The sequence below is a fragment of the Salvia miltiorrhiza genome, chromosome 8 (assembly GCF_028751815.1).
Source record: "Salvia miltiorrhiza cultivar Shanhuang (shh) chromosome 8, IMPLAD_Smil_shh, whole genome shotgun sequence".
Taxonomy (NCBI): Eukaryota; Viridiplantae; Streptophyta; class Magnoliopsida; order Lamiales; family Lamiaceae; genus Salvia; species Salvia miltiorrhiza.
In genome coordinates, this window is record NC_080394.1 from 28,461,814 (window position 1) to 28,479,648 (window position 17,835).

Sequence of the window (17,835 nt, forward strand, 5' to 3'; positions counted from 1 at the left end):
AGAAAATGAAAATAACAATAAAAATAAAAAGTATTGATAAATAAATTTATTCAAAAAAAGATGATACTGTTTTAAATTTTAATATTTAAATAAATATAACTTGTACATTTAAATTAAAGATCTTATCATGATCCTTAATTTGATATGCATATTAAATATTTTATAATTATTCAAATTTCATAATTTTATAAAGAAATAAAAATAATAATAAGAAGATAAAGAAAAATGAAATAAAAAAAATACATAATTTATAAATAAACCTTCAATTTTATTATAACTACAAATTATCACTCGATTTTGAAATTGGTTTCAAATTAAAAATTACTCCCTCCGTCCCAGCTTTTTGTATCCACTTTTAGTTATATTTACAACTAAAAGTGAATATAAAAAGCTGGGACGGATGGAGTATCTTTTTAATATATTATAGATTATGGACGTCAGGCACCGATCAATAAACTAAGGAATTGAAATTGAGTGTGTTATTATTATTGGGATTCAAAGACCACATATTTCGTAATAACATACGTTGACATAAATTTCTCTAAAATTTGTCATCTTTAATACATGAAAGGGTTAATAGCCGAAAAATACACGAATTTTCACCAGATTTACATATTGCACATGACCTTCAAAAATAGCTCCAAAATACATCACCTTTTAATTTAATCGCAAATTGCACCCGCGTTGACTAACACCTTGATCGGTGGTGACGTGGCTGTCGGATTTTGTTGACGTGGACAATTTTCCGATGTAGTAAAACGACGTCGTTTTGTCAAGCTCTTTTAAATTTAAAAAAAAAATCAAAAAATGAAAAAAAATCATTTTGTTCCAGTTTTTTCAGAGCGGCCTTAATCCAACTGCGTCGTCTGCCTCAGCCAACCTCTGTTCTCCAGCGTCTCCAGCCAGCGCGTGGTCCGTCGACCACCGCGCACCGCCTCTTCGCCCACCCCTCTCATCACTCCAGTGCCACCTTCTTCCCCAGCCAGCCGCGAAAGGCGCGGCCTTGATTTCCGACACCGAGCAACTCCACCGCCACTACTATTCCACCGCCATTCACCACCACCCTCCGCCTGCTGTACTACGACCACCGCGCTCCTCCAATCGTGCCGCCGAGATTCACCACCCTCTCTTACTTCATAATTTCCAGTTTTTCGGGCTAGGGCATATCAGCCATTTTCGATCACTCCCTTCAATCTGGGTCCTCAGATTTCAGAGGCATGACCATCTCCCAGAAAGTCACACCCCAAAATAAAAAATCCACCACCGTCTCTCTCTCATTGTTCCGAAGATATTAAGATTCGAGGTGGGAAGTTTTTCAGCGAGATTCCTCCAATTCTTCTTGGCAATTTTCCTTGATTTTCGTTCAATTTCCGTGAGATTCGAGGTGGGCTGGGGATGAGAAGGGAGGGCGGGGAGAGGATGATGGCTGCGAATCACGCCGGCTAGGGTTTCATTCAGGCTGCGAATCGCGCCGCCTAGGGGAGACGATGGAGCAATTGAGGGAAATGGCGGTTGGATTGGAAAATTCAGGCTACAAATTTCTTCGGGCTGTGCGAAATCCGCCAGGGAAGGGTGCGGAGGAGCCGGATCTGGAGGCGCTGCTGCCGGAGGGGTTCCTGGAGAGGTGGCGCTGCCGGTAGAGATGGCGCTACTTGGAGAGGTGGCGTTGCCATGATTACTTGGAGAAGATGAACCATATTACTTTGTTTAATTAATTAATCATACTTTGTTTAATTAAAATAACCTTTTAATTTAATTTCTGGGCAAAACGACGTCATTTTGCCCACGTGGCTTACCAGCGTTTAAAAAAAAGCCACGAGTAATGCCATGTCATCGCCGGTCAAACTTAAGAGCTGTCGGAATTTTCGCCGTGTGCAATTTACAACTAAATTAAAAGGTGATGTATTATGTAGTTAATTTTAAAGGTGATGTGCAATATGCAAATTCGGTGATAGTTCGTGTATTTTCCGACTATTAACCCTACATGAAATACTTATACTGTTTTGTAGCTATTAATGATTGGGCAATTTTATATTTAGTACTATATTATATCGTTGCTTAATATATTTAAAAAATAGTTATTCCCCCAAATGCCTTTTTCTACATCCGCTCTTGCTCATACATACATGGATCCAAATACAAACAAAATTACAAATATATTACTCCGTATAAATTTATATCCAAAATGAGTATCATGAATTTGATTCTATCAGACAAGCTGCCGCAAGTATTTATGAACTATGAATGACCAATTGTTATGTCCTAATTACTAGAAACCATGATACATAATATAAAAATTAAAGTGTTACATCACAATCCCCCCCCAACCCCTAAATGTAGGACCTCCAAACATAGGCTTCGCCTAATTTTCGTTTGTGGTTCAGGATTGCTCCACAATAAAGGATGATTTCTTCCTCACCCTCAAAATTGTCCAAACTAAACCACATCAATCCCTTTAACTCGTTTATATTTTTCAATTTCAACTAAATTATTGTGATGGCCAAAAAAATGACATAGAGCAATGAGGTCGAATCATATCGTCGAAATATATTGTGTTTTGCTACCAATCGAAGAGTAGTGTTATTATTACAACAATGCATACCTCTTTCAATTGAATCCCTACCATTCTATTTCTAAAATTTGAGTTCATCTACTTTTATCTAAAGTATTTATGCTACACCAATAGTAATGACTTAAATTTGACATAAATAAAAGCACATGAACTTGGTTTTTACAAACATGTTCAAGAACTCAATGTTTACAGCAAAAAAAAAAAAAAAAAAAAAAAAAGGACAAAGGAAGGATATGGTTTATTCTTAATGTAATCCAATTCACAGACTAATCTGCTTTTTTTTTCCCCCTGAGAACATACAACTTAATCTTATTACAGCGAAAGGGAATAATTTAAGTGGTGATATGTTGTGCTGCTATTTTTCAGGTTTTAGAAATGGGAGAATGATAGATACAGAGTCGAACAGACATATCTAGGATATATAGGGTTTCTTCTGTTCTTTTTTTTTTAGTATGAAATCTAGTTATTTGTTGAAATAATGATAAAAGAAATAAACAATATACCCATCTTAGCAGATGAAAGCTGACCTTTCAAGTGAGTGCACTGAGTGGCCAATTTCGGCAAGAGCAATGAACCTTGGCGAGCGATGCCATATAGTCATCGGACCTGGGAATTGGATTATGCATTGTTAGATTGAATGAAATATAAGACCTTGCTAACTAGAAAAACGCCTAAAACAAACCTTGAACCGTAGGGAGATTTACATGCAGCAATTATGTGGTGTTTAGCTTCATCACTTTTATTCTGCAATCAGAGATGATACTCAGCTTATGTGTGCATCGCATAGATAAAATATCACATAGTGTTTCAAGTTCCAGATCAAGCACTACTAAATACTTTCGAATAGGCATCTAAAACTGCAACCTGTGCAAAAATAGCAACATTGTAGAAAAGGAAATGCAATAGATCGGAGAAGAGGAAACTCTAATGCAATTAGAGTAATTATCAGACATAAACAATATATGAAAGATTTTACATGTACAATTCAACTAAAACATCTACTGCAATTAGAGTAATTATCAGAAATAACTAATTCATATCTGTTTTTTTAGAGTTCAAATAGATGAAAATTTCATTTTTATTCAAGAGAATATGATATTTGTAAAAGAGATAATTAAGTTTTCATTAGGTCGAGGTTTACTGAAATAAATTAGTCACGCCTATATGTGTTTTAAAGCCTTTATTGGGTTTCCATAAATAGATTAAACCTCTTTGCCAGTCTTTGTAACTAACAGATTATTCACTTATGTTAAGACAAGTTGCAATAAGGATAACTTCATGTGTATCACCCTTAATGCCGAACAAATGCTCTTAAGGAGAATACTGATATGATATTGCAAGAGTAAAAAGAAAACATATTAGCAACTCTCTTGTTCTTTGCATACTCTCTTTATGACTCAGCAATAATCACCCTTCCTAACTGCAAGGAATAAGTCATATGCAAAAATGTTCAGAAGAAAACCTCAGATTCGTAATAAAGGCCAGCATATAAAGAAGCATAGAAATATTCACTCTCCCGACCACTTGAAAATGCTGCAACAAGCTGCAAAGAAAAAACCAATCACTACGTATAAGGGATCACTCAAGAATCACCAAGAAATACATAGTCAAGGTCTGCACCTGTATCATATTTATTAGATGTAGTTGTGAAGAAACACATTTAGCACTTGCATAGACTGATTATACAACAAGTATGCTGTATAAGTACTACAGGAAGATCGTGTTTACATGATAAGTGGTAGTAACTTATTAATGGGCATATTTATTAAATATTAAATAGTTCTCACTTAACTTTCATGTGACCTACTAAGAGCATTTAAGAAGCAAGAAGCAATTTCCAACTAAATCAAACTTCATGAACACTAGACAAATAAATGTTGCAATATAGTGGCGATAGAATGACTTACAGAGCTAAAAAAGTACAAATATCGTATAAGAATTTACACAAACTACCTTTTCTGGGTCCCCGCCATCTTTAAACATGCGGTAGGCTTCTCTCATGACAGGTCGTGGATCTACACCAACCTGAATGTAGAAAATGAGCAATTGAGATGTCCGTGATCATATTTTTCAAACAGCAGCACCAGAGTATGGTGGTAATTCTTAGAGTTGGCACAATATGTCCTAAAATCTTTAAACGAGTTATCAAATAGCAGAAAATCCTAATGGAAACGTATGTTCTTGACAAAGTTCTCAAAATGCTGAGTATCATCTTACAAACTCCCCCGGTGTTCTGAACATTAATAAAGAGAAAATCGTCAAAAAGAAGTTCAGTTCAGAGTTTCCAACAGAAGCAATACAAAAGAAAGTGATATCAAGTTGATGGAATAACAAATCTCAATCACATATCCAGTATCCATCATTTGCAAGGCACCACAAACACCCCTAGTCATTACCTCCAAAAATCGTCTTCTAGCTTCATCAACACCATACAATCGAGCCTCACAAAGAAAGCACCATATTGACTCTTCGGTGTCATTTGGGTTTTGTGCAACATCTAGTCGAAATTGCTCTGCACCTTCTTCAAATCTGATGGAAGGAGACGGAATGTAACCACCCAATGTTAATTTAAGACCAACATAACATCATAACAACTCAAAAAATGGGCAAGAATGGAAAAATGAGTACCTATCGAGATAGTATAGCGACAACCCTCTCTGCCAAAGATCTGATTACCAAGAAAAGAAGTTATTCTTATCACTGAACAACAGCAAAAAATTGTATTATAAGTGTAATTAACACTGTCTTCCGCGATTAAGACGACTACATAAATTCTCAAATCAAACACCATGATCAAACCGCAGTTATGACTATCCCCCAACCACAAATTAACGTGAATTACTGAAATTTGACTGAACTAGAAACACCCTAGAGAAGCATCATGCATTCCAACTGTCGTATCTATTTCCATTAATACCAACAATAAATGGGATTGCTTCAGCACATTTCGTACAATCAAGTTCCACAGACTTACATACTTTCTGACGAGGATCGAGATCAATAGTCTTGTCAAACTCAGCTAAGGAACCTTGAACATCACCCTTCACATAACAAACAACTCAACATCCACAGCAATATAGATAGATGGAGATGGAGAGAGGAAATACTACATTTAATTAACCTCATGATTTGGCAATTCTACCTGTCTAAATAGAAGCATTCCTCGCCGAACAGCGGCGACGGCTTCACGAGCAGAGTCGCCGCCGGTTAAGGCGTCCCAGAGTCCAGCAACTGAGGTGAGAACGAGCCTTTTTGACAGCGTCGGGGCCGAGTTTTGGTAACCACTAATTCTAGAAAGACTGGCGCCGAAAAAATAAGAAACGTTATTGTTTGGGAGTTTTGCAGAAAATGGAGGTGGCGACGAGGTACACAGCAAGCATAGTAAGGGGTTTGGATTCGAGATTTTTATGCTGTGGGTTGCCGCCATTGTAAGAGAGAAATTCGGTTAGGAATGGGGGAGAAGCAAAGAGAGGTGCTAAACTACACAGGTATCGATATATTTATTTGTAGCCGAGCTTCTTCTCTTTCTTTTTATCCCTTCAGTCCTTCACCTTTTAAGTTTAACGGTGTTTTACTTTCCGGATGGGATCCTCTTCTCCACAGTTGATTGTGTCACACTGTTAGGATTACAAATGAACAAACGTATTCGCAATATATTCGAGATTTGATTTAAAAGATATTCATTTGAAACTCGATTCAATAGTAAATGAGTTGAGCTCGAGTCTGATTTTGAGTTCGATAATTTTATCAAATCGAGCTCCAACCTAACAGTATTTGGCTCGTTGAATTCGTAAACATGTTCGAATTCAATTGTTCACGAGTGTGTTTGTAAATCTGTTCACAAACCTTCAGTCGAGCGGCTCGAGCCTTCAATTGAGTTAGTGCACAATATTTGAACGAGTCGAGCTCAAGTTCGAGTAACATTAATTAAAAAAAATTTCCTAAATTTTTAATGAGTTCAAGCTCGAACATCGTGTATACGAACATCTAACAAGTCGAGCTCGAGCGAGCTCAAGCTCGAATTCGATATTATCGAGCATCCCCTGAACCGAGCTGAACTCGGTGAATGGGTGACGAGCCGAGCTCGATCAACAATATAAAAGTTCGAATCGAGCTCGAACACCCGGATATTTATACGAGCAGAGCTCCAGCCTGCTACTATTCGGCTCGACTCAACTCGTTTATAACCCAACTCATCGTGTCTCACACTTAATTTCTCTATTTTATAATTGCTTATTATCAAAATAAAAAAAAATATTATTATATAACAAACTCTAATTAATATTTATCACTAAAAATATAAATTTAAAAAAATTATATATTCCACATTTGAATTAATTAATCCAAATAATCCATTATTAATTGAAATAAATATAAAAAGTAATTATAAACCCTAATTGAATAAGTGAACCCTTGTTAATTATTTTAAAATCGTATTGAAGAAAAATAATTAAAATTTATAACAAATTGAAAGTAGGACACAATAAATTATTGGATAGATGATCCCATCTGATAAGCTAGTGATAAATATTAATTAGAATTCATTATATAATAATATTTTTATTTTTATAATAATCAATTAGTATAAAATAAAGAGATTAAGAATGAGACATGATGGAACACGGTCAATAAGGTACAGAGGATCTCATCCGACTTACTTTGATTGTAAAAAATTTATTAGAAAATAATAAATAAGAAAAAATGATATTATTTTTTTTCTATTTTTTATCATTTGTTTATTAGAGATGATTTTTTTTTTATCATGTACTACATTTATCTTATACACTTGTTTACTTTATTGAAAATGGATGAATAAAATGTTGTAAAATATTTTCACACCACTATCCAAAGATAATACTCCAATATTGAAGATAAAAACGAGTAAAAAGGAGTTGTCCGAGAAAATTTTCTCTAAGAGAAAATATTCCACACTGCTCGGAGAAAATTTTCTATCATAATAAACATGTGAAAATAATGAAAAAAGTAAAAATATATATATTTTCTCATTTTCCATCAAAGTAAACGGATCCTAAGAATTATAATGGCGTATATAAATAATAAAATGACAATAATATAAATGTTAATAAGTAAAATGCTCACTTTATTAAAGATTAGTCACTCCAACTACACTTAAGCCCCTAACCTAACGTTAATGACAACTAATACCCTAAAATTTGTTAAGTACTACAATTAAACCCATACACAAACAGTTTATTCATAACCCTTAAAAAATTTATTTATTTTATTATTATTAAAGGGGGCTCACATGTATCTAACGATATAAATAGGCGCAATTTACATAGAAAAATCATTGCAATCCAGGGCACATGTGTGGCAAATTATGGAAAATATTCTAGCCCAGTATTAAATTATTTTTGTCAAAATTAAGAAGAGAAAAATCAGAAAAATACATATATATTACAGTTGAGACATAGTAGCAAGGAACAAGCAAAACGCATGAGATAATCCAAAAGCAACATGGTTTAGTTCAATAAATATTGTTTTTTGGGTAAATATCACTTTTTGACCCATCGTTTGAGCGTTTTCTCAAATATATCCCACCATAAGCATATTTACAAAACAATACTCATCGTTTCATTTTTTTCTTATTTGTGGCCCGCAAATTTTTTCTGGCTGCCGGTAAATGACGTGTTCCGGCCAAGTGCCATGTAGCTACACACGCAGTGGCGGATCCAGGATTTTTAAATTGGGGATGCAAAAAAATCTTATAAACACTGGTGGAGCTAGGATTTTTTGAGGGAGTTGAACTTCTACTGGTGGAGCTAGAATTTTTTTTGAGGCCTTCAATACATTTTAGACATTTTTTTTTACTAAAATACAAATATAATAGTAATAACTTTGCATTCCAAATGCAAAATGTATACTTTCAACTTTTTTGTTTAATTAAGAATTGAGGTAATTGATTGATTAAATGATGGGCTTGATCAAAAGAATGAAAAAGAAAGAGATGATGAGCTCTCTTTTTAGTTGAGCCAATGGAATTTAGGATTTTAAAAATTGAATTTCTCTTTTATTTTGGATTAAAACTTTTAATTGGGGATGCAAAAACTAAATCTAAAATAATTTATATATGAATATTAATACTACTAACAAATTTTTTTTTTTTGGGGGATGCAGATGCACCCCCATGTTCCTAGCTGCATCCGCCAGTGTACACACGTCAGTATTTTTAAAAAGAAAAAGAAAAAAGAAAATACACATCAGAAGTTAAAGAAGCGTGTCTTGCTTCTAAAAAAAAGATTCAAACAGGAGTGATATTCAAAATAATTGAACCCTAACCTGGATTGCTCCTTCGGTTGCTCTTCCACTGCCGATTTCTCCCACCCCAACCATCTCCTCCGGCTCCTCCTCCCTCCCCTGCAGGTAAGGCGACTTTATTGTTGATTTTTCGATACGTTTAGTCCATCCCTTCATCCATTGTGACGTCCCCATGGCCAATAGTGACGAGTCGATTTATTCAAATCCAAGAGAATATTGCATTCATGGAGCATGTTATTTGGTGAGGTCATTTACCCACCATAATCCGGGTAGGAGGTTTTGGAAATGCCCTCTTGGAGATAAGGTTTGTATTTTAGTATTTTTTTTTCCTGTACTTCTTCGTCAATCAATTTGAATTCTATTTTTCAGTTGTTAACAAATTGTTGTGTGAATAGCCAAATGGTTGTGGCTATTTCCGGTGGGCAGATGTTGCATTTGAGGGAAGAGCGAAGGCAGCGCTCATTGATTCAATACGAAGAAGCCATAGATTAGTGGAAAATGAAAAAAAAAGGAAGCTACCGAAAAAATTGAAGAATTGAAAAACGAGCTAGAGGCGAAGATAACCAAATACCAAGTGGAAAACAAGAGGTTGAAGCAAGCGGTAAAAGAGACGAAGCGTAGACTTCACAAAATGTATTGTCTATTGATTGTGACATACTTCATTTTTTTGGTTTAGATTTTTAAAGACAACGTAGAGTTTGCGTCGTCTAATAAACGTCGTCTAGCTTGAGTAAGTTGATATTGTAGTAGGCAAATTGAATTTTTGTAGCATGCTTGATGGAAAGATGAATTATGCCTCTATTGTCTTTTACTTGCAATTTGGAGGATTGGAGTTGAATTGCTTTCACTTACACGAATTGAACAAAATAGGAAGAATGGGAAATACAAAAAGACAGTAATTGTTTGATTCATACAACTTAAACTGGACAGCAACAAAGTAAAAGTGATGAGACGTATCTTGCCCCAAAGTGGTGAATACCTTTCATCCAATTCATCCACAAACATACAAAAACACATCTTACAAACAAATCATCCAATTAGAGGCAACCAAAAGCATTAAATAAGTTGTTTCAAGGCTTAGCAGTCTCAAAATATCAGTTTAAATTGGTGTTTTCTAAAGAACTTCGGCACCCTCATGCATTCAAGATGGTGTAGGGTTGTCTACTTGACTGCCTCCGTGGCTTTGAGATTCCTGAGTGGTTCCCTCTGATGCCCTCTGAAGTCCACTAATGAAATGGACGCGACGTGATCTAGGGTCCTACAAACAACATTTATTCAATAACAAGATGGAATTTTGGATCATTAAAAATGAGTGAAAGTTAGAACATTTACTCGGACGTAGATATTCCCTGTCTCAGTGGATATCATTGCACCATAGCCTTTACGTGCCTGCATAACATCTTAAAGTTCATAGAATAGTCGAAAAATCGATATAAATCAATCAAAGTGTTTTTTATTCTAAATTTACTTGTCTAATCTCTTTATTTACTTGCAAGTTACTAGGGTTACTTTGCTGTGGAGCATGTGGCTGTTTTGGAGCCGATGGAACGTTATTTGCAGCCGATGCATCCTTCTTTGCAACCGGTGGATCCTTTTTCTTTGCAGCCGATGGATCCTTCTTTGGGGCCGGTGGCTGTTTTTAGAGTTAATAAAAAATGAAGAAGTATAGTGGTCAAAATATGCAAAAAATTGTGAAATCTCAATGTAGAAATTCATAACAAAAATTTACCTTCGGAGGGGCCTTACAAATACGCTTATTATGATCAAATCCACCACAATTTTTGCACGACATTCGTAGTCCACGCATAGATAATTTCTTGTTGGAGCTGTTTTGTTCATCATTAAGACCCCTACGCCTACACTTCTTAGGTCTTCCAGTAGGTCTAGAATATTGAGGAGGTAAGATTGGAGGATCCTCGACTACAGGCCAAGCCTTATATCCAAGCAGCGGATGTAACCCAAACTTATAGCATTCTAAAGATTTGGACTTATAGTAAAAGAGATCAATATATGCAATTGGACCTTCTCTATTATGAAATATACAGCTTAAGGCATGCACACATGGTATACCAGTTAACTCCCATGATCGACAAGAACAGACCTTCCCAACAACATCAACAACATAAGTATCATCTTTATGATGTACTTCAAACTTTCTCCCAACCGCCGGCCTTACATTACAATACCTCACACTATTCTCAATTCTAATGGGCTTCTTTCGAATGTTAGGACAAAATCAGATGAATCCATGCTTTTTTCAATTCCAACACTCAAATCATATATCCTAGTCATGATACTCGTCCTAATATCTTCTAGCATATCAATCAAAGGCTTATTTCTTGATTTCAAAATGTAACTGTTGAAGGTCTCACACACATTATTGCCAATAGTGTCGGTCCTCATGAAAGAGTTTATGAGAGCCTTACAGAAAGACGAGGGTCCCCTGCTCATGAAATCTTCGGCTGCCTGTGCATTCACTTGACGCATATCATTCAAACACCATTCAAACTTTGTCTTTAAATTAGCTTTTGCAATGTTCCAAAACAGTACCTTGAACTTCGGCCCTAGGAAATTCTTTTTCCAGTTCGCGTATATGTGTCTTGCACAATGTCTGTGCTCACTAAGGGGAGTGAGTCTCTATATGCCATTAATCAACCCCTGAAAATCAACAAAACGCCACATTTACATGAATGTGTAAAAATCAATTATTTCAATGGATAAACGCTAATATATGAGGTCCGATAGTGGGGTGTAAACATATGAGCAGTAAATGTTCCATTTCTATATCAGTAGTTGCTACTCAATATTCTTAGTGCATATATCATCAAGTAGGAGTAGGAGTAGTAGCAGCTTTCTACCACACAATTTATTTCTACTTGAGAACTTATCAATGAACTTGTGAAAGATAACAAAACCGGCCCTAGTGCATAAATCATCAAGTAGCAGCTTCCTACTGCATTGATGCCTTGCTCCCTATTTTAGTTGGACCAGTGAATAAAGATAGAGTTATAACTCTACAGTAAACTACAAGGGACGTGTAAGTTTGACTAGAGGAATCTGTTAATGAGTAATCTAAACAGCAAAACTTTACCTTTTGCTTGTCGCTCATGAAAGTTCATCCTAGTCCGTCATTGATATTTAAACCTTTGAACAAGCGCTAAAAAAACCAAGTCCAGCTTTGCTCGTTCTCATTTTCCACGATAGCCCAAGCAATGGGATACATCTTGTTGTTGCAATCCTTTGACACAACAGCTAGCAATGATCCGCCGAGGACGATCTTCAAGAAGCACGCATCAAATCCGATATACTTCCTACAACCTTGTAGAAATCCCTTTCTCAATGCGGAGAAGCCGATGTAGAAGCGTTCAAAGATTGGTCTTCCTTGATTATCCAGAAAAGTTTTCAACTCAAAACGGCCCTCTTTGTCATTCCTCATCAAATCCAGCACATAGGGTCTAAGATTGGCATAATGATCATGAAATGTGCCCCTAATCTGCTCTAACGCCAACCGTTTACCCCTATAACATTTCATTGGTCTAACTTTACAACCATATGTCACCTCCAAATCAGCAATCATTTCTTTGACAGTTATATTTGTATTGCTTCTAAGTTTCGGTAAGAAATGGGCAGCAACGAACTTCGCATTCACTTGCCTATTAATTTGTGCTCTTATGCAAGAGTGTGTCGCATTCAAAGTTTTAATTATACACGTGGGTTGCCCATGTATCCTGCTAGCATATAACCTCCAGTTGCATCCTGGTGCACAAACAGCTTCAACCTTACCATATGAAGTCTTAGTCCACTTGATATTGTAGCTGTTTGCAACAGCCCATTACCGCACTACATCTTGGCACTCTTTCGCATCCTTAAATCTCATTCCAAGCTCCAACTTCAAATCATTGAAAGGGATATTCTTGGAGTATAGTTTGCTCTTTGATGTTCTGTTGCCCTCTTCACCCAAACTCTCACAAGAGGCATCCAAATCAAACTCATCCTCATTTGGTAAGATAGTCGTAGTAGACGGAATTGTAGAGCTTTCGTGTAGAATAAGCTTTCCTTTGTCTTCTACAATCTTCGCTTTTCTGCTTGTCCTTTCCTTTGTTAGTCTAGCTTCCAAAAACTCATCATCTTCATCAGAGAAATCACTCTCCCCAAGCCCATCATCACTTGGATCAGGCTCATCTTCAACAACTTTTTCGTCAAGCTCGCAATCACTATCCTCCAGCCCTTCATTGGGATCATCTTCAAGATTTTTGTCATCAATCTTATCGGCCATCTTTTCTACCTCTGCAACAGCCGTATTACACTCACAGAAAATCTCCAAATCGTGTTTCTCGTCCACAAACTTCAATGCTAGACTAATAAAGTCAGTTTCTTTATCATCAACATTCACAAATGTGAATTCACCATTGTCTTTATTTTTCAATGCATACCTAGACATACTCTCACACCCCAAATCAGCACCCAACACCTCATGCACAAATGCCTCCTCAAACTCAAACACATCATATTCAGGGATGTCCAAACAATGTTTTCCTACATATTGAGTATTGCCAACAAACTTCTCATCATACCATATCCTAAGTCTAACCACCAGACTAGGCATACTTTGCAATAAAAAATGACCATAAACATAGTATTAGAACATGTCATGATTTGAATTTAAACACAAAGATGATGAGACCACAAAATATTATGATCAAGTGGCAGAACACGGCAGAATTCACCAATGGCCCAAATAGAAAAGCTCAATGGACTATATATTAGGTAGGCTACCCAACTAGCAATAACAAAAACTGAAAATCTCTAAATCATCCAACACAATTTAGAGCATCAGCATACTGCGAAAATTGTTTCATATCAATCAGATATATTCAATTTGCTTAAATATGTTGGTTATATATGTGCAATGTATATTCCTATCTCAAAATTAACTTTGAATGTATAGTGGACATCCACTTAGTTTAAATGAGCATTGACTAATTTTTGAATACTCATAAATAACACTTTGATGTAGCTTTAAATTTATACGTGTCTTTAGCTTAATCTTAATGATTTTTCGATTCAAGCGCATATCAATTGATAAAATATTTCTATAGAAAAAGTGATTATGAGTTCAAAAAGTGGAGAAGAAGAAGCAGACAAATGGCGGGGAGGAAAACTTAACCAAAATCCCCACACAACTGTAAACAGTCTTGCAACAAATTTTGAGAAAACGACGGCGAGGGATTTGAGCAAAACACATAACATATTTAACAAAATATTTTACTCACTTGTCTCTGCCGGCGGGAAGTGACAGCGGGGGAGGGGGGAATCGAAGGTGGAGGGGAAAGCGCCGGAGGAGTCACGCTGCTGGGATGATCGGAGGTAGGGTTGAAGACGATGAAAGAAATACACGCGCTGAAGAGTCCCGCAATTTTGAAAGATGATCTGAAGATGAAGCGTTGTTTTAACTTTTAAAAGTGGCGTGTTCTTACTAATTTTCTTTTATTTTTATAGTTTACACATAAATTATTATTTATTTTTTTAATTCCACGTGTACTAGTGACATAGCACTTGGTCGGAACACGTCAAAGTTCGGTCACCGGAAAATTTTTGCGGGCCATAAAAAAGAAAAAAATAAAACGATGAGCATTATTTTGTAATTATGCCTAGGGTGGGATACTTTTGAGAAAACGTTTAAACGATGGGCCAAAAACAAATATTTACCCTTGTTTTTTTTTATCATTCAGAGCAAACAAAAATAAAAGTTACTAAATTTACAATGAAACAAGTGTAAAAAATGGATGACTGACACACACCCGTCGTGCGGTGCAGAAAAAATACTTGTGTATGCCCAGTACAGACAATACACGCTCCTACTTCTCACAATAAGAACTTAGCCTTAGCGGTAAGTGTAGGGTCGAATCCCACAGGGAGTGAGGAACCACTTTGTTCTCCTACGACAAACTGAGGTGTCACAATTCTCAATCTGTATACTCTGCACAAGAAATAAACAAGATCAATAATAACAAAGGGGTGAGGTTATTCGGTTAGGTTATAACTGTTGTTAACATTCGTTTCGGTCATAGGCACACTGATGATCCATCTATGATCCATACAAGCCCAAGGCGTGGCCCAAAGACATTGGGGCGTTTCAAGGGGTTATACTTCACATGTAGGATGGTTGATCTCATTGTGGTCACTTGGTCCGAAGGTCACACAATCCCCGGTCACAAGGCAGTGCTTCACTTCTCCTTAGATAGTAGCCATACCCGTTACTCAACAAGTATGTCCCTCATCAACCTTCTCTCCCGAGGTCCCCAACTCCACGCTTTTAGTGACACATGCCTCCTGGACTCAACTATTTCCGACTTTGTCAGCCGACCAGTCATAGACATGCTACGGCGCCGAGATTGCTTTCCCCGTTTGATAACCATGGCTTTATGCCTCGTCACAGTTGGTGGATAGTCTCTAGAGAAGCCCAAGGCTGAGGAAGGGCAGTGTATCCCATCAACCCTTTCCCCACCTTCTGGATCTACAACGCCTTTTGTTGACGCTGCTCAGCTACTCGGTCTTGGGCATACCGATTGTTGTGCCTTGGTATACCCTGGCCTTTGCTTGACATGGGCAGCGTTTTACCGAACGGAGATCACCCGTTAGGCCCCTACTGCCCATGGTTTCGAACAGATCCTTCCGGAACCACGAGATTCAACCGAAAGAACAAGTGCCTCACGAATGTTTACATGTTAACAACAATTATTTCCACCCCTAAAACCTCACCAAAGGGATTACTCACACATAGCACAATTCATAAATGCAAAAGTGATTAAACACATTATAGAATAAAAAGAAATACTAAAATAGATAAATTAGTACCTAGGCTTCAAGCCTTCAAACTTGTTCAAAAGTAGAAAACAACGGAATAGGGAAAAGCACGGAAATGTAAAAATGTTTCGGATGCCACACACGGCGAACTTAAAATGATAACTAAAGTAAAATAAGAGTTTTTTAGGTGCCAAGAGCTTGTGCACGCTGCACACTGTTTTCCTTTTATACTGCCGGATGGTAGAGGCCTAACCCTAGCCGCGCCGGTTCCAAATCTTCGCCGGGATCTTCTTTCCTTAATTAGCCCAATCTTTGATTGATCCGATTGAAGATGGCGTCCAGCTGCAGGCTTAGTCAACCTTTCCCATTCTTTCGATCCTTCCAGTTTCTTCTTCCACCTTCCACTTGTTTCTTCGAGATCTCCGAGATTGACCTTCCTTTTATGGCTCTGGCTGTCTGCTTCTCCTGGTAACGATCAGATGGACTGCTCTTATCGGTATGACTCATACCATGTGGTTGCTCCAGGTTCCCATGCCCCAAGTTGAATTGGAGAGGTACTTGTTGGCCGAAGCTCCATGCTGGTAAACATGACTTAGCAATCTGGGCTCGGTAATGCCCATCCTGACCGCATTTCTTCCGTTTCCGCTCTACTGACCTTCCTTCCTTCTCAACTTCGTTTTTCCCCCAGACAGACCTGTACTGACACAAATAAAGAGAAAAATATGGCCAAATGGCCCAAAAGTCGAAGACGCATCAATGACAGTCACCCAAAGTGCTTAATTATAAAATGGATAGATACATAATATATACTTATTTCAATTTCTTTGCCTTTATCATGAATGCAATCTATATGATCAAAGTTCTCAGCCAAATTCCCATTATTAAAAGCCTTTGTTTTCTCAAATGAGCAGTTGATTTCACCCACTTTCACCAAAAAAGTCTCTGCTTCGTCAATAAAAGCTTTGATGCAACTCTTTCTAGATGAGAATTGATATCTGCTTACAGTAGCAAGATGAGGCTAAAACCGTTCAAAATAACAAATAAACTATTCAAATTCGAAAAACAAGCAGAATTCAAAATTCATGGAACAAAACAATTAAATATTTTATATTCATATAATCTTCCAATATTAATAGATGCAATAACAATCTCAAAAATCTTAATACCCATTAGAAAAAAGGAAAGTTCATTCTTCTTAATAATAATAACCACTTCTAATGGAAGTTCATTATTCCCAACAACAAAAGCATAAATAGAACACCAAGCAATTTGTGTAGCAGTATATCCATTTCAACTTGTAGTAGTAGTAGAAGCACTTGTTTTTTATTGGATATCCTCAATTTCCTCTTCTTGATTTTCTTGTTTGTTGCTCCAAAAGTTGTCTTGTTGTAACAAAGGGTGCTCCGTTCCACTTTGACCTAGGCGGTTTGAATGGCAGTAATGTTGGTTGTCTAACTTTCGACCACTCCCCACTAAAATTTATGCTTTGTCTTTGTTTGCTTATTTTTTTACCACCTCAAGTGCACGAGTGCAATTGTGTATAACAACAAGCAAGATCGTATTCCAAAAGGATTGATTCTTAATTATTATTATTCTAAGCTATCGTCCTCTATCTGAATGACATAAAATAAAGGTTGATTTAAACAATTAAAATAAATGAAAGTAGAAATAAAATCCACACAAGTAGGAAAGCAAGAAAAACTATGTAGAATAAATATCTCAAGGCTTTGGTTTCAACAGATTCAGGAAAATAGATGAATTCAATTCAATCAATGACAAGTCCTTCCTAAGACAATTTCAAAATTAGTCTATATCCACTCTTGTAGCATATTATAGTCCTCAGATCACTTTTAAACACGTAACTCCTACAAGTTCCTAAGATTAAAGTTCTCACACAAGTCTCAAGTTCATTTGACTAATATTGACAAGCATGTTCCATGTTCTTAGTTAAGACAATAATAATCATCTCCCGATATTAAATTCATGCCAATAATCATGTAAAATTAGTGGCCAATAAATAAAGCAAACAACAAGCACAATAACATGAAAAGAATAAAACAAATCTTGATTAATTGAATCAAATAAAGTCATAAAACCACCAAACCCTAGGATAAAAATGTACTAGTCACACATAGACATATGAACTAGCAATGAATAAGAATAAATCATCTAACAAT

At 36.5% G+C, this 17,835-nt stretch overlaps 1 protein-coding gene across 1 annotated transcript; it reads right to left on the reverse strand.

Annotated features, from left to right (window-relative positions):
• Positions 1–2,683: 2,683 nt before the first annotated feature.
• LOC130997475 (uncharacterized) lies at positions 2,684–6,191 on the reverse strand. The gene is made up of 8 exons (XM_057922789.1): positions 5,715–6,191; positions 5,547–5,613; positions 5,201–5,240; positions 4,969–5,101; positions 4,526–4,597; positions 4,035–4,115; positions 3,255–3,316; positions 2,684–3,178 (listed from the first exon to the last, which is right to left on the reverse strand). The coding sequence occupies exons 1-8, from the start codon at positions 5,997–5,999 to the stop codon at positions 3,103–3,105; spliced, it is 816 nt and encodes a 271-aa protein (XP_057778772.1). The 5' UTR covers positions 6,000–6,191; the 3' UTR covers positions 2,684–3,102.
• Between the last annotated feature and the right edge of the window lie 11,644 nt (positions 6,192–17,835).